General features: G+C 50.3%; 1 protein-coding gene across 2 annotated transcripts; it reads left to right on the forward strand.

Annotated features, from left to right (window-relative positions):
• Positions 1–1521: 1521 nt before the first annotated feature.
• FZR1 (fizzy and cell division cycle 20 related 1) lies at positions 1522–20878 on the forward strand. 2 transcript variants are annotated; one of them, XM_082206482.1, is made up of 14 exons: positions 1522–1669; positions 5586–5760; positions 7154–7279; positions 7731–7794; positions 8711–8838; positions 9913–9995; positions 10618–10801; positions 11712–11777; positions 12778–12880; positions 14205–14389; positions 15257–15490; positions 16807–16911; positions 18633–18725; positions 19283–20878. In XM_082206482.1, exons 2-14 carry the CDS (start codon positions 5692–5694, stop codon positions 19322–19324), a joined length of 1482 nt encoding a protein of 493 aa, XP_082062608.1. In that variant the 5' UTR covers positions 1522–1669; positions 5586–5691; the 3' UTR covers positions 19325–20878. The 2 variants fall into 2 exon arrangements, with proteins under 2 accessions (XP_082062608.1, XP_082062609.1); XM_082206483.1 differs by having other exon boundaries at positions 1610–1665.
• The last annotated feature ends 1910 nt before the right edge of the window (positions 20879–22788 follow it).

Raw genomic sequence — 22788 nt, forward strand, 5'->3', positions numbered from 1 at the left:
TAATGATATAAAGTGTTTTGAAGGATAAATGATGACTCACATCCCACCTTTGGGGGAAAAAAAGGTGAATCTACAAACAGGTTAAAGGGGTTTTCTTCCATGTTCTTGCTGTGGCCTTCTAAATGGGAGTTTACGTATTATTTTTAAAATAATTCCTTCCTTTTGCTCTGGAAAGAGCTGTTGCAAGGACAGATGGTGCATACTGCATATATATATATATATATATATATATATATATATACGCATACTGCATATATATGTAATTTTTTGAAAATAGGGGAATGATTTATCTCCCGCTCTTCAGCAAGCAATCTTTCCAAAAAATAAAATAAAAGAACAACAGTATAGTTGTTTTATGAAATGGCTGTGGTTGTTGCATGTTCTTCTGAAATTGCTTTGAGATGCTTTATTATAGGAATATAGGAATATATATATTATAGGAATATAGGAATATATATATTATAGGAATATAGGAATATATATATTATAGGAATATAGGAATATATATATTATAGGAATATAGGAATATATATATTATAGGAATATAGGAATATATATATTATAGGAATATAGGAATATATATATTATAGGAATATAGGAATATATATATTATAGGAATATAGGAATATATATATTATAGGAATATAGGAATATATATATTATAGGAATATAGGAATATATTTATTATTATACTTCTGTTTCAGTGTATCTGAAGAAGTGTGCATGCACACGAAAGCTCATACCAAGAACTAACTTAGTTGGTCTTTAAGGTGCTACTGGAAGGAATTTTTTTTATTTTTATTACAGGAAGCGATTCATAAACGGAATCTTTAAAACAACCCTGCAGAGGTTCCTTTGAGCATGTGCAGAGTGCCGGCGGATATAATGGCTGCAATCGGCACCATCTCTCGGCGATTCCCGGTGTCCCGGCCTTCCTTATTTATTATTGCCGATTACGAAAGGCGGAATAAATACGCGGGTTAAGCAAATCGCCCATTTTTTTTGCATTGTTTTTAAAGCGGCGCCGTTTTTAGCTCTTGAAACAAGACCCAGCTTGCAAAGCAAGGAGGACTTTGCCTGTGCATTCCTAACCAAGCCTACTCAGAGCAGCTAGTCCTTTTTTTGCATTCAGTTATGTAAGAAAATAGCTTTTTTTGGCTGAAAAAGCATCTATAAAAACAGCCCTGTGTGTCCAAAATGCTCTAAAGCAAATTAAATGGTCTCCTTGGGAAGCCCCATCCTACATTCCCTGCGTCCATTTTGTGTGGTGCACATTTTAAATTTTTTATTAAGTTTATTCGTTTTGTTTTGTTTTTTTTTCTACGCGAGGCAGGCTCGGCGGGGCGCAGCTAGGCCGCGGGTTGCCAGGGGCAACGGCGGCGCGCTCTTCTGCCGTCATCTCCTCCGCGCCACGCCCCTCCTTCCCTCCCTCCGCAGCGCTTGGCTCTTTCCCTTTTGTATTGATTCGAACGGGGCCAATGGGAGAGCGCGGGGGGCGGGGAGGAAGGTGACGCGGCGCGCCCGGTCTCCCGTGATGCCCCGCGCGCCGGGCTCGCTGAGAGACATAGAGAGAGACGCGGTGGGCGGGGCGGCGCGTCAGGAGTGGGCGGGGCCGAGGCCAGAAGGGAGCAAGACCGACGCCATATTGGAAGGCTCTGGATGAAGGCAGGTGAGAACCTGGGGGGGGGGGGGCGGGTTCAATTAAGGGGCTCCCAGCCCCCCTTTCCCCCTCCCCCCACTTTCAGGGGGGGGTTGGGAAGAGGAAACCCCCCCCCCATAATTTTCAGCAACAGAATGGGAAGGGGGGGGGAAAGAAAAGAGCCTATTTTTAATGCAATTGGTTATGGGGGGGGTACGCCCCCCCCAGGGAGGGAACCTTATTTTTGAATGGGGGGGTGGTCTATGGGGTGAGAAGCTTCAGAGGGAAGAGGGTGGGGGGTGAATTGCAAAGCAGCCCCCCCTCTCCTTCAATGCTTTCCTGTAATTGGGGGGGGGGTTAAATCAATGGGGAGGGGTGTTTTTTGGGGGGTGGTCTATGGGGTGAGAAGCTTCAGAGGGAAGAGGGCTTTAAATCAGTGGGGAGGGTTTTCTTTGGGGGGTGAATTACAAGGCAGCTCCCCCTCTCCTTCAATGCTTTCCTGTAATGGGGGGGGCCGCTTTAAATCAGTGGGGAGGGGTGTTATTTTTGGGGGGGTGGTCTATGGGGTGAGAAGCTTCAGAGGGAAGAGGGTGGGGGTGAATTACAAGCCAGCCCCCCCTCTCCTTCAGTGCTTTCCTGTAATTGGGGGGGGTGCTTTAAATCAGTGGGGAGGGGTGTTATTTTTTGGGGGGTGGTCTATGGGGTGAGAAGCTTCAGAGGGAAGAGGGTGGGGGTGAATTACAAGCCAGCCCCCCCTCTCCTTCAATGCTTTCCTGTAATGGGGGGGGCGCTTTAAATCAGTGGGGAGGGGTGTTATTTTTTGGGAGGTGGTCTATGGGGTGAGAAGCTTCAGAGGGAAGAGAGTGGGGGGTGAATTACAAGGCAGTCCCCCCTCTCCTTCAGTGCTTTCCTGTTAAGGGGGGGGGCTTTAAACCAGTGGGGAGGGGTGTTATTTTTGGGGGGTGGTCTATGGGGTGAGAAGCTTCAGAGGGAAGAGGGTGTGGGGTGAATTACAAGGCAGTCCCCCTCCCTCTATGGGGTGAGAAGCTTCAGAGGGAAGAGGTTGGGGGGTGAATTACAAGGCAGTCCCCCTCCCTCTATGGGGTGAGAAGCTTCAGAGGGAAGAGGGTGTGGGGTGAATTACAAGGCAGTCCCCCTCCCTCTATGGGGTGAGAAGCTTCAGAGGGAAGAGGTTGGGGGGTGAATTACAAGGCAGTCCCCCCTCTCCTTCAGTGCTTTCCTGTAATGAGGGGGGGCTTTAAATAAGTCGGATGGGGTGTTATTTTTTTGAGGGGTGGGTTGCAGAGATGGAGAAGGAAGGGGGGTGGGAATTTCCATTTATTCCCCCCACCCCATTTCCAGTTGCAGGGTTTGGGGTGTGCTTTAATACTGGGGGGGGGGTGAATTACAAAATTGCAAGGCAGTCCCCCCTCCCTCAATACCCACTTTCCTGTAATTGGGGGGGGGTGCTTTAAATCAGTGGGGAGGGGTGTATTTTTTGGTGGGGTGGTCTATGGGGTGAGAAACTTCAGAGGGAAGAGGGTGGGGGGTGAATCACAAGGCAGCCCCCCCTCCATACCTTCCTATAATTTTTTTTGGGGGGGAATCCTTTAAATAAGTAGGGAGGGGTGTTTTTTTTGGGGGGGGTTGCAGAGGTGGAGAAGGAAGGGGGTGGGAATTTCCATTTATTCCCCCCACCCCATTTCCAGCTGCAGAGTTTGGGGTGTGATTTAATACAGGGGGCGCTATGTTATTGGGGGTGTCCCCTGGTGTGTGTGTGTGGTTTTTTTTGGGGGGTTGCTAATTGGGTGAGGAGATGGTTGGTTGGAGTGGGGGGGGAGATGTCCGTGTGTCCGTCCCCCCCCCCGCCCCCGGTTTCTCATAGCAGAGTTGCATAGGGTGAGCCTGTGTTTTAATTGGGGTGCCGGGGGGGGGCTGTAATAAATTGGGGAGGCTGAACCTGTGCTTTAATTTGGGGGGGCTGTAATAAATTTTATTATTAATAATAATAATGTGGAGGTGTCTTCCGGAGAGCGATGGAGGAACTAATTAGGTGAGTGGATGAGAAGGAAATGGGGTGGGGGTGTCGATTAAAGGGCCCCTCCCTGCCTTTTCTGTCATGGGAAGGGTGGGGTGGAGCTGAGTGGGTGAGGTGAAGGTCTGGGATTTTTTTGGGGGGAGGGGGGCAGATTTGAAGACCACTCAAATTTCCCAAACCAGGGATTGAGAGCCTGTGATTGAATACAATAGAAGAGGTCTGTTATGGGGGGGATGACTCCCTGGAGAGATGGGGCAGCAATGGGGGGGGGCAATGGAGTCCTCCCCTCTCCCCTCCCTTTCATGTGACGGATAAGCTATTAATGGGGGGGGGCGAGCCTTGCTTTAAAGCAATTGAGAGGAGTACTATTGAGGTATCTTTTGTACGGGGTGGGGTGGGGGTGGAGGCAGGCTAGAGTTGGGGGGCACACTTGGGTGAACGGATGATGAAGGGGGAGCCAGGAAAACATTGCACCCCTTTCATATGGGGCTTCGTTTAAGGGGAGTGGGAGTTCTGTTATCGCGGTCGCTCTTTTGTGGGAGACTGGACATAATTGGGAATTCAGTGGGTTGGGGGTTTTTTTTGGGGGGGTGCTCACTCCCCAATTTTATTTCTCTCCGTTAAAAGAGGGACTCGTGTCTCCTTTTACCTGTTTCCTATTTTCTTCCCCTGCAACGGGGGGCGAAGTCTGTGCTTTAAGGTAACAAAATACTAAGGCTTAGTATTGGGGGGGGCTGTCTGCTGGAGGGAGGCAGGTGGGTCACCCAGTTGCATTAGCAAAGGGGGGGGCCTTCCTTTACTTTAACATAAAAGTGGAAGAGCTGGGGGGGAGACTTTATTGCAGCAGGCAAGTGTTTCATTTTGGGGGTGACTTCATAGGGAAGTTGGAGGTTCCTTTCCTTCCTATTAATTACCCCCCATCTATAGACCAGCGAACCTCCATTTCTTTCGTGGCGAGGGTCTGATCTGTGTGTGTCCCCCCCCCCCCGCAAAAAGGGGAATTGTGGGGTTCTGTGCTTTAATGCAATGGGAGGTTATCAACAACGGATAGCAGCTGGAGTTAGGAAGTTGAGAGTGGGGGGCTGCTGCTGCTGCCCCCTTCCCATTTATTTCCCTACCCATAGTCCATTTAAAGCGCCCCCCCCCCGTGCCATTCATTGGGTTCAAAGTATTCCTGCCTCAGAGGATAAAGGTAAAGGGACCCCTGACCGATAGGTCCAGTCGTGGCCGACTCTGGGGTTGCGGCGCTCATCTCGCTTTACTGGCCGATGGATCCGGCGTATAGCTTCCGGGTATTTGGCCAGCAGGACTAAGCCGCTTCTGGCGAACCAGAGCAGCGCACGGAAACGCCGTTTACCTTTCCGTTTACCTATTTATCTACTTGTGCTGTTGTGCTTTGAACTGCTAGGTTGGCAGGAGCAGGGACCGAGCAACGGGAGCTCACCCTGTCATTGCGGGGATTCGAACCGCCAACCTTCTGATCGGCAAGTCCCAGGCTCTGTGGTTTAACCCACAGCGCCACCCGCGTCCCAGCTACAGAGGATAGGACCCCGTAATTCCCCAGCCCAGGAAAATGCCCCCAGGGTATGGCTTTAGTGGAGGCTGCGACAAGCTGCCACCTCCTCTATTTTCTGACTTATACGATTTATTCTTTCTTTAGACCAGGCATGTCCAACAGGTAGATCACTGGACGTATGGGTTCCTTTCCGGCTCTACAATCCTAGGTCTCCCTTGGAAGGTTATGGACTCTCCTTCCTTGGAGGTTTTTAAGCAGACGTTGGGTGGCCATCTGTCATGGATGCTTTAGCTGAGATTCCTGCATTTCAAGGGGGGTTGGACTGGATGACCCCTGGGGGTCCCAAACTGCTGCCTTTATGTGCTCCTTCCTTTTTCCTCTCCCCTCCCCAGCACACCCTGGACCCCCTGCTCTCCATGAACATCAGGCCGTGAGGCTGTAATAAGGCACTTGAGTTCCCCTCTCTCCTGCCCCCCGCGCCCCTTGACCGCTTCCACCATGGATCAAGACTACGAAAGACGTCTTCTCCGCCAAATCAACATCCAGAATGAAAACATGATGCCTTGTGTAAGTCTTGCAAAACACTACTAAACCGTGTTGTTGTCGTTTAGTCGTGTCCGCCTCTTCGTGACCCCCTGGACCAGAGCACGCCAGGCATTCCTGTCTTCCACTGCCTCCCGCAGTTTGGCCAAACTCATGATTATAGCTTCGAGAACACCGTCCCACCATCTCGTCCTCTGTCGCCCCCTTCTCCTTGTGCCCTCCATCTTCCCCAACACCAGGGTCTTTTCCAGGGAGTCTTCTCTTCTCATGAGGTGGCCAAAGTCTTGGAGCCTCAGCTTCAGGATCTGTCCTTCCAGTGAGCACTCAGGGCTGATTTCCTTCCGAATGGAGAGGTTGGGTCTTCTTGCAGTCCATGGGACTCTCAAGAGTCTCCTCCAGCACCAGAATTCAAAATACTAAACCGTAGGTTACGTAAAATGCAATCCTGGTAACAAGACACACAACCTAACGGGCTGTTTTTGGGCTATGTAACTTCTGTTTCAAACACAATTCAACATATAATATATCGCAGTGTGTAATCCCGTAGACCAAAACATCATATGCAATCAGAACACGTCCTGAGAAATCAAAGTCCAATGGATGGTCAGGAAATAAAGTCCATCCAGTTCCTAAATTGGCATAATGGCAGTAACCACGATATGGTATGTTTGAATTTAAAACGCTAGTAGTCATTAAAAAACATTTTTTGCAGAAAGATTCATTCTTGCTGGTATAAACTTAAGATTTACAGACCAGATGAAGGATTCGTTTTTGGAATGATAAATTTTCAGAGTAGTTTTTACAGTTATATCAGAAATTAGTGATTTGGTTGTAATATTAGGCATACATAAGACAGATAATTATGAAATCATTGTGAGGTTTAATAAGTTAAGTGTTTATATTTGGACAGCTTTTCTGCTGTATAATTATTTCCTTAACAACAATTTAAACTATTTATTTAATTGAAACAATAACGTTATAGCATATGTATCCATGTTTGTTAATGGATGTGGTTAAACAATAAAAAAACAACAACTGAGTTTAGCACACAAACAAAATCTTATTTCCTGATGAATGGCCTTTGGACTGTAAAGTAACTGAAACAGAAAATCTTTAGAAAGATTTTTCCTTCCAAAAAATCTGATTTTTGGAAAAAAAAATCAATTTAAAACAAAAAAAAAAAATCATTGGTTTTTATCCACCCTGGGGGCCACAGAGCGGAGGAAAAGGGATAGAACTCTGCCTACTAGTTTGCGTTTCTTAGAGGGCAGGCGGGGGGTGTATGGGTTAGAAAAGCAGTAAATCTAAAAGTTTAAGAAACCCCGTTCAAAGTTGAAACGACAACCGTCTCTCTTCTGATGACGGGGGCGTGTTTCTCTGTTGCCTGATTTCTCGCCCCGCCACCCACAAATTGCAGGTTGCCGACATGAGGAGGACCCTGACGCCTTCGAATTCCCCCGTGTCGTCTCCCAGCAAGCACGGCGACAGGTTCATCCCATCCCGAGCCGGGGCAAATTGGAGCATCAGTTTCCACAGGATAAACGTGAGCGTCACAAGAGAGCGCCCGTGGCTGGTTTTTCGGGGTTTGTTTTTTTTACAGTGATACCTTGGTTCTCAAACTTAATCCGTTCCAGATACTATCTTATTTATTTTATAGTACCGTACATTGATTGATTAGGGACACGGGTGGCGCTGTGGGTTAAACCACAGAGCCTAGGGCTTGCCGATCAGAAGGTCGGCGGTTCAAATCCCCGCAATGACGGGGTGAGCTCCCGTCGCTCAGTCCCTGCTCCTGCCAACCTAGCAGTTCGAAAGCACGTCAAAGTGCAAGTAGATAAATAGGTACCACTCAGGCGGGAAGGTAAACGGCGTTTCCGTGCGCTGCCCTGGAAGCTGTACGCCGGCTCCCTCGGCCAGTAAAGAGAGATGAGCGTCGCAACCCCAGAAAAATGATTTGCACTATCAGACAAGCGCTCTTTTTCTACGCTTCGCAGGAAAACGAAAAGTCCCCGAGTCAAAACAGAAAAGCAAAGGACGCGACTTCAGACAATGGCAAAGGTAGACCTCTTAAAAATTATTATTATTACTATTATTTATTATTATTATTATTATGCCTCTGTTTTCTGTGTTTGGGTAGACTGCAAGGTTTATTTCTGTTCAGCGAAAGGAAGAGGGTCCCTCGAAGCAAAATAACTGCCGTGTTGTTTTGGCTTAGCTTTCACACGCTGCAGTCCATGTCATCAGGTTATGCCATAATAGATTTCTTAGTGTCTATAAAGAGTCCTTGCCGGTTCACCACCAGCCCACCCTGCAAAAGACTATCTCTTTATTCTGCCTCTCCTCATCTACCCGGTACTCCTGTTTGCTGCGGTTGTAACTATTTTCCACCTTCCCCTTTCGACTCTCTGGCACCCTATCTGCATAAAATTCCAAAATATAGATGTGATTTTACCCTCGCAAGATTGAATGTCTTGCCCTCGGCTGGACTCGATTCCAACAGATCCCACACGAAAAACTCTTCTTTCCCTGCGGAGACGGCAGTCCCGAATCGGTGGCGCATGCCCTTGTGGCTTGCCCTCTTTATAAAGACTTGAGGAAGGAGATTATCACCCCTCTTTGATTGTTGGACTACAATGGAACTTAAATAGAAAATTTTCAGAAAGATTTTTCCTCCAAAAGCATTTTATTTTAAAAATCCTATTCAGATAAAAAAAAATCTGATTTGAATTTTTAAAAAATCCGATTTAAATAAAGAAAATCTGATTATTATTATTATTTAAAAAGCATTGATTTTTATTCACCCTGATTCTTTGCAATAGCAAATGCTTTTGTCGCGTAAACGTATACCCTTGTGCCCAGATTATGGTGGTTTAAAAAGCCTCTTTAAGCAAGGAAAAGGCCTTGCATTTGTGTTTTTATTTTTATTTTAAACGAGGCTTGACTTCAAGGTCCCCCGCTTCTCTCAACCCCGCAGATGGCCTTGCGTACTCAGCCTTGCTAAAGAACGAGCTCTTGGGGGCCGGGATCGAGAAGGTGCAAGACCCGCAGACGGAAGACAGGAGGCTCCAGCCCTCCACGCCGGAAAAAAAGAGCCTTTTCACGGTATTAGTTTTCTTCATTTCGTCCGCTGACTCTCAAGGGGCTCACCCTTCGGTCGAAAATACTCCCAGGCAGTCCAGTGTACACTTCTAGACATGACATGTAGCCTTATTGGAGTTCACGGATTGGGTCTGCGTTGCTCTGGGACAGGAGGAAGGAAGTCAAACGACACCGAGGTTGATTCCAAGAAAGAGTTTATTCTGCTCTCCGGATAGCAGAAGGCACTTGCGTGATCAAGTCCACAGCAAGTCCAAAGAAATGACAAGTTTCATGCAGTGTATATATCCTCCAGGCACCCTCTCCCTCCTTCCCATATAAATCCATCCACTTCAGCCTATGTACGCAGGTTGACATCATTGCTTCTCGCAATGAGGGAACCGCCAGAAGGCCCTTGGCGCTGGACCCCAGCGTCCGGGCAGAACGATGGGGGTGGAGACGCTCCTTCAGGTCTACTGGGCCGTTTAGGGCTTTGAAGGTCAACACCAGCACTTTGAATTGTGCTCGGAAACGTACTGGGAGCCAATGTAGGTCTTTCGGGACCGGTGTTATGTGGTCTCGGCAGCCGCTCCCAGTCACCATATGTGATGTCAACCTCCTTCAGGTATACTGGGCTGTTTAGGGCTTTCAAGGTCAGCGCCAACACTTTGAATTGTGCTCGGAAACGTACTGGGAGCCAATGTAGGTCTTTCAAGACCGGTGTTGTTGTTGCTGTTGTTGTTGTTGTTGTTGTTGTTATTATTGAACCCTTTGCTCATCACTCAAGGCCCTTCGTGGGCTGCTCAATGGAGGTGCGTAGGGTATCTACAGGGCCTTCTCAGTGGTGGCTCCCTGCTTGCAGAAAGCCATCCCTGGGGAGGCACGCTATGGTTGCCCTCATATCTTTATAGGCGCCAGGCCCCAAAAAAAGAAAATAAATTCCTTTTCCGCCAGGGTTTTGGAATTTAATAATCTGTGGTTCCCTTCTGTGGGTGCGATGCCTTAGCGCTGCCTGTTTAATAATATGGATTTTTTATTCCTTTAGAACAGTTTGAGCTTTATGTTGGGTTTAATGTGTGTGCTGCCTTCTCGCCCGTCCAGTACTCCCTCACCACGAAACGCTCCAGCCCGGACGACGGCAATGAGGTCTCCCCCTATTCTCTTTCGCCCGTCAGCAACAAAAGGTTGGGCTCCCTTTTTTAGCGAAGTGTTTTTGGAAACACAACAATGCTGGGCGAAGGTTTTCCTGCAGGGGATGTTATAAGAAAAATACTCCTTTTCCCTTAATGGGGTACCCAAGAGCCTGTATAGAGTCCTTAAGTAGGTTCCCTTTCTAATTGAGCTTTCCTAGGAACTATCCCAAGGGATGCGGGTGGCGCTGTGGGTTAAACTACAGAGCCTAGGGCTTGCTGATCAGAAGGTTGGCAGATCGAATCCCCGCAATGACGGGGTGAGCTCCCGTTGCTCCGTCCCTGCTCCTGCCCACCTAGCAGTTTGAAAGCACCTCAAAGTGCAAGTAGATCAATAGGTACCACTCCGGCGGGAAGGTAAACGGCGTTTCCGTGCGCTGCTCTGGTTCGCCAGAAGCGGCTTAGTCCTGCTGGCCACATGACTGTGGCTTAGCGGTGTATATAGCACCAACTCTGCAGCCGCCCGGTTTGAAAGAGAAAATGATTTAGGCCGATTTGATTTGGATCGATTTGATTTAAATCAAATCCACCCTGTTTGGAGGGAATAATGGTGCTTCCTCCCTCTTCACACCTCCTCCTTCTTCCTCTTCCCCAATTTCCCACGCGGCCGAAACAGCCAAAAGCTGCTACGGTCTCCTCGGAAGCCCACGAGGAAAATCTCCAAGATCCCATTCAAAGTGTTGGATGCCCCGGAACTTCAGGACGACTTCTACCTAAACCTGGTCGACTGGTCGTCCCTTAACGTTCTCAGCGTCGGCCTCGGGACCTGTGTCTACCTGTGGAGTGCCTGTACCAGCCAGGTAAAGTCTTTATTTTCTTACGTCACGAACAGGGCCGGATTTAGGTTTGCTGAGGCCCTAAGCTACTGAAGGTAATGGGGCCCTTTATATGCCCAACTGTCCTTTGTCCACAACAAATTGTTGCTGCTTTTTGTGTTGAATCTATGCTATATGGTGATTTATGGACCTAATAAGGTATCTCAAGCCACTTGCACATCACAAAATATGTATTTTATCAAAGTAAATGTTGAACTGAAATACAATTATATAAATACAAGGTACCACCGTATACAGTGATAACTTGGGTTACATACATAGGCACAAAAGTGTTCTTCCCCTTTTTAATTTTCCAAAATAAAGAAAAAAGGCATTTCTAGCCGTTGGTGGAGACGTGGGTGGAGCTGTGGGGTAAACCACAGAGCCTAGGACTTGCCGATCAGAAGGTTGGCGGTTCGAATCCCCGCAATGACGGGGTGAGCTCCCGTTGCTCTGTCCCTGCTCCTGCCAACCTAGCAGTTTGAAAGCACCTCAAAGTGCAAGATAATTGGTACCACTCCGGCGGGAAGGTAAACGGCATTTCTGTGTGCTGCTCTGGTTCGCCAGAAGCGGCTTAGTCCTGCTGGCCACATGACCCGGAAGCTGTACGCCGGCTGCCTCGGCCAATAAAGCGAGATGAGCGCCGCAACTCCAGAGTCGGCCACGACTGGACCTAATGGTCAGGGGTCCCTTTACCTTTACCTTTAGCAATTGGTGGGCCATTGCTCTTATGTATAATGAGACTCTTGTTGTTATTATTACGGTCTTATGCTTCCTTGCTGGGGACAAGGCTGCTTGTAGGAGGCCCACGAAGTCAATGGCCTCTCCTCTGTTCCCTCCCAGTGCCCTCTCCTTTTCTCAATCTTTCTTCCCCGTCTCCTCTCTTTCTCCCAAGGTGACCCGGCTGTGCGACCTCTCCGTGGAAGGCGATTCCGTCACCTCCGTCGGATGGTCTGAGCGGGTCAGTACGCCGTCGGGTTTCCGCCGAAGCGCAGCGGTGGCAAATGGCGGGCAGGGCTGTGATGGCGAGGCTAGACCAATTAGTGCCATTGCCTTCCGTTAAGAGTTCAGGTGTAATCCTTGACGCCTCCCTTTCCATGGAGGCGCAGCCAAGGCGACATTTTTCCATCTTCGCCGCATCAAGCAGTTGGTCCCTTGCCTTTCCCGCCCTGCCTTGGCCACAGTGATCCACGCGATGGTCACCTCCAGGCTTGACTACTGTAATTCGCTTTACGCGGGGCTGCCCTTGAAGCTGTCCCAGAAACTCCAGCGGGTGCAGAATGCTGCAGCGAGGCTCCTCACGGGGTCTCTGCCATGGGAGCATATTCACCCAGTGCTTTTCCAGCTGCACTGGCTCCCGGTGGAGCACAGGGTCAGATTTAAGGTGCTGCTTTTGACCTTTAAAGCCCTTCACGGCCTAGGACCCTTGTACCTACAGGACCGCCTCTCCCGGTATGCCCCACGGAGAGCCTCAAGGTCCATAAAGAGCAACACCCTAGTGGTGCCAGGCCCTAAGGAAGTCAGATTAGCCTCAACCAGAGCCAGGGCCTTTTCAACACTGGCTCCAGCCTGCTGGAACGCTCTGTCTCTTGAGACCAGGGCCCTGCGGGATCTGATTTCTTTCCGCAGGGCCTGTAAGACAGAGTTGTTCCACCTGGCCTTTGGCTCAGAATCAGTTTGATTCCCTTCCCCTTTTTCTTTTCCTTTCTCCTCCTAGGATGAGACTGCTCCCTAATTGTTTTAATGTTGTACCTTAATCTTTTAAATTGTATTTTAATCAACTTGTTATTATTGCTTCTTAGCCGCCCTGAGCCCGGTCTTGGCTGGGGAGGGCGGGGTATAAATAAAAAATTATTATTATTAGAGGGGATCCTTTGGCCCCGGGACTGAATGTGGCCCTCCAAACCTTGCCACCCGGCTCTCGGAGGTTCTCACCCTTTGCATCCCTTCTCCCCGATCAGGGCAACTTGGTAGCGGTCGGGACCCACAAGGGCTTTGTACAGATCTGGGACGCCGGAGCCGGCAAGAAGCTCTCCATGCTGGAAGGGCACACAGCCAGAGTAGGTAAGGAAATCCTCCGGAAAAACAATCTCTCAAAGGACCTGTTGAGGGCATTTTACCATTGCACTGTGGAGAGTGTATTAACGTATGGTTTCTGTGTGTGTGGTTTGGGAGCTGCACAGCCAGGGAAAAAACAGTGCTGTCCAGGGTTGTAAAGACTGCGGAGAGAATAATTGGGCGCACTCTTCCCACCTTGGATCAAATCTACGCTTCCAGGCGCCATAAGAAAGCGGCAGAGATAGCGCAGGACAGTGCGCACCCCGGAAATGATCTCTTTCAGCTTCTGCCTTCTGGAAAGAAGGTACAGGGTTATAAAGACCAGGACTAGCCGCCTGAGAAACAGTTTCTACGCAAAAGCAATTCTGGTTCTAAACGCAGCATAAGGGGTCTCTATAGTATAGTGTATTTTAAAATGGGGTTTCAGAGTTTTTAGGGGTTTTTGAATGTTTTATGTAGTTTTGTAGTAGTTTTATGTAGTTTTTCAATTTCATTGTTCTGCATGGGACAATGACAATAAAGATATCGTATATCGAAAGTGGGGCAAGCAGAACGCGGAAACGGAACGCCGATTTCCTAAAAGCCTGTTCCACCAGGCCTTTGCCCAGGGCACAGCCTTACTCCCTCCTTTGGCAATCTTCACAGAACTTTAGCCTAATGGTTGCCATCAATTTGATTTGAATTAATTTTATAATGAAATGATTTTAGAATGTTGTACAGTGGTGCCTCGCAAGACGAAATTAATTCGTTCCGCAAGTTTTTTCTTCTTGTGAGTTTTTTGTCTTGCGAAGCACGGTTTCCTATAGGAATGCATTGAAAATCAATGCGTTCCTATGGAGACCGTCCAGGGACAGAGGGGAAGCGCCGCTCTGTCCCCTCTTTTGAAGCAAGGGGCGGAGAGGAGAAGATCGCTTCTCCCCCTTGCCGCCCCTTGGTTCAAAAGGGGTCCGGGGAGAGAGGGGAAGGCGCTGCGCCTTCCCCTCTGTCCCCGGAGCTTGTGGGGCTGGCAACGGGGAGAAGCGATCTTCTCCGCGCCGCCCCTTGCTTCAAAAGAGGTCCGGGGACAGCGGGGAAGACGCGCTGCGCTCCCCGTTGTCCCCGGAGCTTGCGGGGCAAGCTTCGTTTTGCGAAGCAAGCCCATAGGGAAATTCGTCTTGCGAGGCAACTCGAAAACAAAAAAACCTTTCGTTTTGCGAGTTTTTCGTCTTGCGAGGCGTTCGCCTTGCGGGGCACCACTGTGCTATCTTATTTGTGTTAGCCGCCCTAAGCCCGGCTTCGGCTGGGGAGGGCGGGATATAAATAAAAATTATTATTATTATCAATGCTCTAGGTGCCCTGGCGTGGAACGCGGACCAACTCTCTTCCGGCAGCCGTGACCGGATGATTCTGCAGAGAGATATCCGAACACCCCCCCTTCAGTCCGAACGCCGCCTCCAAGGCCACAGGCAGGAAGTCTGCGGGCTCAAGTGGTCGACCGACCATCAGCTCCTCGCGTCCGGCGGGAACGACAACAAGGTAATAATAATAATAATATGATGGGATTTTCGGAGCTAGCCGACCTAACCGGAAGAGTCCGCAACCAGAAGGACTAGTTCTAGTGTTGTCTGGTCTTCCAATAGGAACATGACATAGTGAGCCTCTGATTTTTCCAGGAAAGGTACCAGCAAGGGTAATAGATGATAATGATGATGATGATGGTGATGATGATATTTATACCCTGCCCATCTGTCTGGGTTTCCCCAGCCACTCTGGGCGGCTTCCAACAGAATATTAAAATACAATAGTATATTAAACATTAAAAGCTTCCCTAAACAGGGCTGCCTTCAGAAGTCTTCTAAAAGTCAGATAGATGTTTATCTCCTTGACATTTGATGGGAGGGCGTTCCACAGGGCGGGTGCCACCACCGAGACGGCCCTCTGCCTGGTTCCCTGTAACCTCACTTCTCGCAGGGAGGGAACAGCCAGAAGGCCCTCGGAGATGGACCCCGGTGTCCGGGCTGGAAGATGGGGGTGGAAAGGCTCCTTCAGGCGTACAGGGCCGTTTAGGGCTTTCAAGGTCAGCAACAACGCTTTGAATTGTGCTTGGAAACGTACTGGGAGCTAATGTAGGTCTTTCAAGATCGGTGTTACGTGGTCTCGGTGGCCGCTCCCAGTCCCCAGTTCAGCAGCCGCATTCTGGATTAGTTGTAGTTTCTGGGTCACCTTCAAAGGTAGCCCCACGGAGAGCGCAGGGCAGTAGTCAAAGTGGGAGATAACCAGAGCATGCACCGCTCTGGCCAGACAGTCTGCGGGCAGGGAGGGTCTCAGACAAAACTCTAGTTCTGCCACCCCCCGCCGGAAAAACGGGGCTGCCGGTGACGACTCCCTCTCCCTCCCTCGCAGCTCCTCGTGTGGAACCACTCCAGCCTCAGCCCTGTCCAGCAGTACACAGAGCACCTTGCGGCCGTCAAGGCAATTGCCTGGTCCCCCCACCAGCACGGGCTGCTGGCTTCCGGCGGCGGGACGGCAGACCGCTGTATACGTTTCTGGAACACGCTGACCGGACAGCCTCTGCAGTGCATTGACACCGGGTCGCAAGTCTGCAACCTCGCCTGGTCCAAGCACGCCAACGAACTGGTAAGGGACTCCTCGTCTCCTGTGCGCTTCCCCCTATCCTTCGGCTGCCCGTCTCCTGGAGGGCTGGCACTTTATTTTCCTAGTTACTTTAAGGTCAAGAGACCCCTGCCCATTAGGTTCAGTCGTGACCAACTCTGGGGTTGCGGCGCTCATCTCGCTTTACTGGCCGAGGGAGCCGGCGTACAGCTTCCGGGTCATGTGGCCAGCAGGACTGAGCCACTTCTGGTGAACCAGAGCAGCACACAGAAATGCCGTTTACCTTCCCGCCGGAGTGGTACCTATTTATCTACTTGTACTTTGACGTGCTTTCGAACTGCTAGGTTGGCAGGAGCAGGGACTGAGCAACGGGAGCTCACCCCATCTCCGGGATTCGAACCGCCGACCTTCTGATTGGCAAGCCCTAGGCTCTGTGGTTTAACCCACTGCGCTATCCGCGTCCCCCTAGTAACTTAGGCGGCTTTATTTGGCAGGCTGCTTTAGGGGTGCTCCAGCCCCATCAGGCGCAAGGATAAAACTGCCTCTGCTTCCTCACAAGGGATCGGCACAGCTTGTTCCTCCTCTGCTTTCCAACATCACAGTCTTAGCCTGGTGATATTCCTCCCTCCCTCCCTTCCTCTCTCTCTCTTTCTCTGTCTTCTTTTCTTCTTTGGCAATCCCTCGTAGCCGAGTAAGATTGTCTTCCAAAACAGGGTTTTAGCAGTGAGTCCATAAGTGACTATGGAGGCCAGTTCTGGATCCCCACATCCTTCCACAGTGGGGACAGAGGTTTCCGGGCCGGAGTTGATCCTAGTGAGGGTTTGCCAAGCGTGCCTTCCTCTTAGCACGTTTCTCCCTCTTGTCCTGAGTTCGAGTGTCTTCAAAGCCCGCGACACCTTTGGTCAAGGCTGTTCACCAACTGGAGCGCTCGCAGGCCAGTGTTTCCCAGTTGTCGGTGTTTATACTACATTTTAGATTTGCCTTGAGAGAGTCTTTAGACCTCTTTTGTTGTCCATCATCATTACGCTTTCCATTCTTAAGTTTGGAAGAGAGTAGTTGCTTTGGAAGACGATCATCGGGCATCCACACAACACGACCAGTCCAACGAAGTTGATGTTGAAGAATCATCGCTTCGACACTGGCGATCTTTGCTTCTTCCAGTACACTGGCATTAGTTCGCCTGTCTTCCCAGGTGATGTGTAAAAATTTCCAGAGACACCGTTGATGGAATCTTTCGAGGAGTTGTTGACCCAACAGCATTACGCTTTCCATTTTTAAGTCCACATACTCATCCATCTCTCTCTCTCTCTCTCTCTCTCTCTCTCTCTCTTTCTCTCTAGGTGAGCACTCACGGATACTCTCAGAACCAAATCCTCGTCTGGAAATATCCGTCCTTGACTCAAGTCGCAAAGCTAACCGGGCATTCTTACAGAGTCCTCTACCTGGTGAGTACTGTCCCCCCCTCCAAAAATAAACCCCTCTCTGTGGAAGCCTTTTTGGCCTGTTGCTTATGCATGCATTGTTGTTGTTCGCTGTTTTCTTTTTCCTTTGTTCTGGGGTATTTTGAATGCGAAAGCAGCTCCAAAATCTGAGGCAGACTGGGTAGCTTTTTCTGGGGGTGTCCATCCTTTGCAGCAACCCCCCTCCTTCCCAGAAACATTCCCTGCCAGGGATCTGTTCCGAAAGCAAAGGGAAGGATTGAACTCTGATTAATAAGAATCCACACAGAAGCTTGAACCAGCAAGACTCTGGGAAGGGTCCGTATAATAATCTCTGTCTCCACCCTTGGGCCCAGGTCGTTTTATTCACGAAAGAACTTTTTACAGAGTGTTCGTAAGAACCAATCAGATTTCTTCTGAGCATTTCAAGAAACCCCACGTGGGGACAAAGTTAGACTACCAAAACCAATTAAGCACAGGGTAAACTGTGGGTTAAACCACAGAGCCTAGGGCTTGCCGATCAGAAGGTTGGCGGTTCGGATCCCCACGACGGGGTGAGCTCCCGTTGCTCGGTCCCTGCTCCTGTCCACCTAGCAGTTTGTTATAATTCCTCATAGCAATCCCACCTGATCACTACAGGATCTAGGAAGCGACCTGATGGGATTTCAGAGCTCTGGGGTTGTGGCACTCATCTTGCTTTACTGGCCAAGGGAGCCGGCGTACAGCTTCCGGGTCATGTGGCCAGCAGGACTAAGCCGCCTCTGGCGAACCAGAGCAGCGCACAGAAACGCCGTTTACCTTCCCGCCGGGGCGGTACCTATTTATCTACTTGCGCTTTGACGTGCTTTCAAACTGCTAGGTTGGCAGGAGCAGGGACCGAGCAACGGGAGCTCACCCTGTCACTGCGGGGATTCGAAGTCCTAGGCTCTGTGGTTTAACCCTCAGCGCCACCTGCATCCCATATGCAGGGATTTAGGATATGCAAAATGAACCATGGAAAGAGAAGAAGGGAAGTCATTTATATTTTAAGGAAGATTAAATGTGTATTCTAAATTGCAGTACAGAAAATTTAATACATATATAGTGCTTTTTTTTCTTTGAAAAATGTTGAGGGGTACTCTCATTTCCCTACTGATATTGAAATAATAATAATAATAATTTATTATTTATACCCCGCCCATCTGGCTGGGCTTCCCCAGCCACTCTGGGCGGCTTCCAAAAGAATATTAAAATACTGTGATACATCAAACATTAAAAGCTTCCCTAAACAGGGCTGCCTTCAGATGTCTTCTAAAAGCCTGGTAGTTGTTTTTCTCTTTGACATCTGGTGGGAGGGCGCCACCACCGAGAAGGCCCTCTGCCTGGTTCCCTGTAACTTGGCTTCTCGCAGTGAGGGAACTGCCAGAAGGCCCTCGGCGCTGGACCTCAGTGTCCGGGCAGAACGATGGAGGTGGAGACGCTCCTTGGCCCCTCAATGAGGCCAAGCTTAGATTCACAAAATGATTAGGGATATGCGTCTCTGCAGAAAAGCTTTATGGAGAATCAGAGCATTGTGCCCACCTGTCCCCGTATCATCTGCCCTGGCTGGCAATGGCTTTCCGGGGTTTCAGACGGGGGGGGGCGTGTTCCCCAAAATCTTAAGGTGCTAGTCCTCATGGGCTTGAATGGGGGAGAGCCTGATTTCCACGACGTGCTCTGCCGCTGACCCCGCTCCTTCCCTTCTGCAGGCAATGTCACCCGACGGAGAGGCTATCGTGACGGGCGCCGGGGACGAGACGCTGAGGTTTTGGAACGTCTTCAGCAAAACCCGCTCCACCAAGGTAAGGGAAACAAGGCCGTCTATTACGCCTTCGTGGACTGAGAAGAAGAGAAGGCTTTGTTTATTCAGCTACCCGTATTTTTCGCCCTATAAGACGCACCAGACCACAAGACGCACCTAGTTTTTGGAGGAGGAGAACAAGAAAAAAAAATATTCTGAATCTCAGAAGCCAGAACAGCAAGAGGGATCGCTGCGCGGCGAAAGCAGCGATCCCTCTTGCTGTTCTGGCTTCTGGGATAGCTGCGCAGCCTGCATTCGCTCCATAAGACACACACACATTTCCCCTTACTTTTTAGGAGGGGAAAAGTGAGTCTTATAAAGCTAAAAATACGGTACTTCGTGTTATACAGCTATACAGCTCAAGCTAAGGCATTTTAGCTAATGAATCCTCAAAGAAAGAATCTTTGGAAGTTTGGGGGGGCCTTGTTGGGGTGACTACACAGTCAGTTTTGGGTAACCTGTCCCTTCAGACGGGCATCCTCTCGTCCCAAGCCCTTGGCCACGAGTCGCAGAGGGAACGCGGCAGGCCCACTAACCACCCCTTCTCCTTCCTTTCAGGAGTCCGTGTCGGTCCTTAACCTCTTCACCAGGATACGGTAGAAAAGAAAACAGGACCACGGAACAAGAGACTGTGCTTTGGGGTGGAGAACCACTAAACTGGCCTGCATGGGACCTCGGGCCGTCATCTCGGGGTGGGGGGGGCAGGGAGGGAGTGGGGCGATGTGTCAAAAAAGAAGAAGAGATATTCAGAGGTTTGGGGGGGGGACCTCAAAAGATCCTTTATTAAATATCTGAGTGTGAATGTTATCGGATGTTATTTGTGGGGGAACCCTCTGAACCAATAACTATAAGATGTATATTTTGGGGCCTGTTTTTCAAAAAGACAGGAATGAGGTTGTTTCAATCCTGGGGGGGGGGCACTTGTCAGACGCAGCCGAAATGCCTGCTCTTGTTTTTTCCTCCCCCCTCCACTTCCCCCCCCTGTCCCTTTTGCTCTGGGGCGAAACCAGCACTTGTGAGCTTGCGGGGAGAGACTAGCGCCCGTGATTTTAAAAAGCAACAAACACGGAGGCACGATTACCCCCTGCTCTTAAATTTCGTGCCCCCCCCTTGTGTGTCTGGGGTGCTTTTGCCCAGAAACAATGATGCCTGCCTACCCAAATCGCTGCTCGAGGGTGGCGGATGCAGTCTAGCAACGCATCCTCGCTTAAAGACAAAAAGGATTAAATCGCTTGCAAGATCACTTGTCTGGAAGAGGCATTCTGTCCTGAGAGCGGCGGGGGAAAGCCTCTTAAATCCAGACCAGGGTGGAACTGGCAGCCGCCTCCAGCTGTTGCAAAAGTGGTCAGGAACGGTGGGAGCCGGGAAACCCGGGAACTTAAGAGGGCGGCTCGGCGAATTGCCATTCCCTGCTGCGTGCGAGAGGTTGGTTGTTCGTAGAAGAGGCGTCCTCTTTCTGAGAACGGGGAAGACCTCTTCTCGGGTCAGGGATGCGGGAAACATATTGGATTCCCGACTCCCAGTTGTTACGGGCGCCAGGAGTGCAGCCCCTTCGGCTCTGCAAGCTTCTGGATCTCGGAGGGGTTTTTAAACCCCGGAATCCCGGTGGGAGCGCCGTGTGCGAATAGCGCAGAGCCGTCGATGGGCTGACTTCTGAGCAAGCGTCCCAGTGAAGAAACTTCTTTCTCTCGTCTTTTTCTCTCCCTCCATCTCTCTCGTCTGCCTCTGTTAAGGGAGTGCGCCATGTTGAGTTCGTGCGCCCTGCGGTTAGACAGCGATCTTGAGCTTCGCACCGCTCTTGCGGAGCGGCCGCTGTCAGGCTGTTCCGAAAAACTGGGGCGCCCGCCTTCAAACAAATACCCCGTGTGCGTTTGTGTGTCTGTGCACGTCTGTCGATTCGATTTGGCAAGAGGCGATTTACAACGAGCGAAGGCAGGGGGAGACCTTGCAAGTTCGGATTTTTCCCACGTAGCGCTTTCGGGCTGCAATTTGACGAAAGTTCTGAGAATTAATATTTGGGGTAGCGCTTTTTCTCTACCCCCAAAACTCCCCTTCCTGCCGGCAAGAGGTAAAACGTGGCTACCTTTGTAAACAATACCTTGGGGGGAAATTCAGTGTATCTGGCATTAAAAGGACATGTGGATTTCAAAAGCGGCCTTCGCCCCCAGCGTGTGGTGTTTTTCGAAAGCTTTGTTTTCAGGCGCTTATTCTCTCTGCTTCCCCCTCCCGCCTGTCCCTTCCTCAAATTCCTGCAATCTGGTGCACCCCCTTTTAAGGCGGGGTGGGGAATGTTGCATATTCGCACCCCAGCCCGTGGATTGCGCCTACCCATAGCTGTCAACTTACAGATTTGAAAATAAGGGAGCAGCAGCCTCCAAAATAAGGGATCAGCAGCCAAAATAAGGGATTTTCAGAGTGCTGGTATGTTCGACTTCTGAGCCCCTCCGAGCCAAAGGCAGAAAGCCCAGCCAGCAGCCAAACGAAGCCTCAAGCGGTGGTTCCCACAGCGCAGCAACCCAGCAAAAGGGACGCAGCAAGGGAAACCACCGTCACCTCTCCGCTGGGAAGCGCTGAGCAAAGGCGAGTCCCCAGGCAACGCGGCTCCGTGAGCAGCCCCAAAGTGATCTCCCCAAGGCGCCGTGTGTCTGGGGGTTCCTGGACTGCCCAGACGACAAGACCCCCTCCCCCCAGCCTCAAAGATGGGATCCAAAGGAAAGCAGAGCAAGACGATTGGCACCAGATTAGTTGCCAGAAGGAGGCGGACAAGGCACCAGCCAACCGCCTTAGGGACTCCGCTCCAGACTTCTGTAGTTTTGTTCCTTAGCCTTCTCCTTTCCCGGAGACGACTAAGTAATAATAATGATATATAGATAGTTTTCCTGCCAACCTAGCAGTTCGAAAGCACACCAGTGCAAGTAGATAAATAGGTACTGCTCTGGCGGGAAGGTAAACGGCATTTCCGTGCGCTGCTCTGGTTCGCCAGAAGCGGCTTAGTCCTGCTGGCCACATGACCCGGAAGCTATACGCCGGCTCCCTCGGCCAATAAAGCGAGATGAGCGCCGCAACCCCAGAGTCGGACGCGACTGGACCTAATGGTTAGGGGTCCCTTTACCTTTACCTATAGATAGTTTATTACGGTCAGAGACCAGCTTATAAAACACACTTGGGGGTACAATCACAGAAGGAAAGCAAACATTTAAAACAACGTACAATAAGTTTAAAATTTATAAATGCGATAAGCGTTTAGATAAGCTACCACAGAGAGATGACCCGGTCGCCCATGGAACCGAGTTTGGGGAGGGCTACCTTCAGATGTCTTCTAAAAGCCAGATAGTTGTTTATTTCATTGACATCCGATGGGAGGGTGTTCCACAGGGTGGGCGCCACCACCGAGAAGGCCCTCTACCTGGTTCCCTGTAAACTCACTTCTCGCAGGGAGGGAACCGCCAGAAGGCCCCCGGGAGATGAACTCCGGTGTCCAGGCTGGACGATGGGGGTGGAGACGCTCCTTCAGGGATACTGGGCCGTTTAGGGCTTTCAAGGTCAACACGAACCCTTTGAATTGTGCCCGGAAACGTCCTGGGAGCCAATATAGGTCTTTCAGGACCGGTGTTCTATGGTCTCCACTCCCAGTCCCCAGTCTAGCTGCCGCATTCTGGATTAGTTGTAGTTTCCGGGTCACCTTCCAAGGCAGCCCCACGTAGAGCGCATGGCAGTAGTCCAAGCGGGAGATAACCAGAGCATGCACCACTCTGGCCAGACAGTCTGCGGGCAGGGAGGGTCTCATCCTGCGTCCCAGATGGAGCTGCCCTGGACACAGAACTGACCTGCGCCTCCATGGACAGCTGTGAGTCCAGAATAACTCCCAGGCTGCGCTCCTGGTCCTTCAGGGGCACAGTGACCCCATTCAGGACCAGGGAATCCTCCACACCTGCCTGCCCCATCCCCCAAGAACAGTCCTTCTGTCTTGCCAGGATTCAACCTCGATCCATGAGCCGCCATCCATCTTCCAACCGTCTCTAGGCACTGTTATCTTTTGCCATCACCCCCTCTGACCCGGGCTG

This window comes from Podarcis vaucheri, assembly GCF_965113315.1.
Source record: "Podarcis vaucheri genome assembly, chromosome: 18".
NCBI classification, from domain to species: Eukaryota; Metazoa; Chordata; class Lepidosauria; order Squamata; family Lacertidae; genus Podarcis; species Podarcis vaucheri.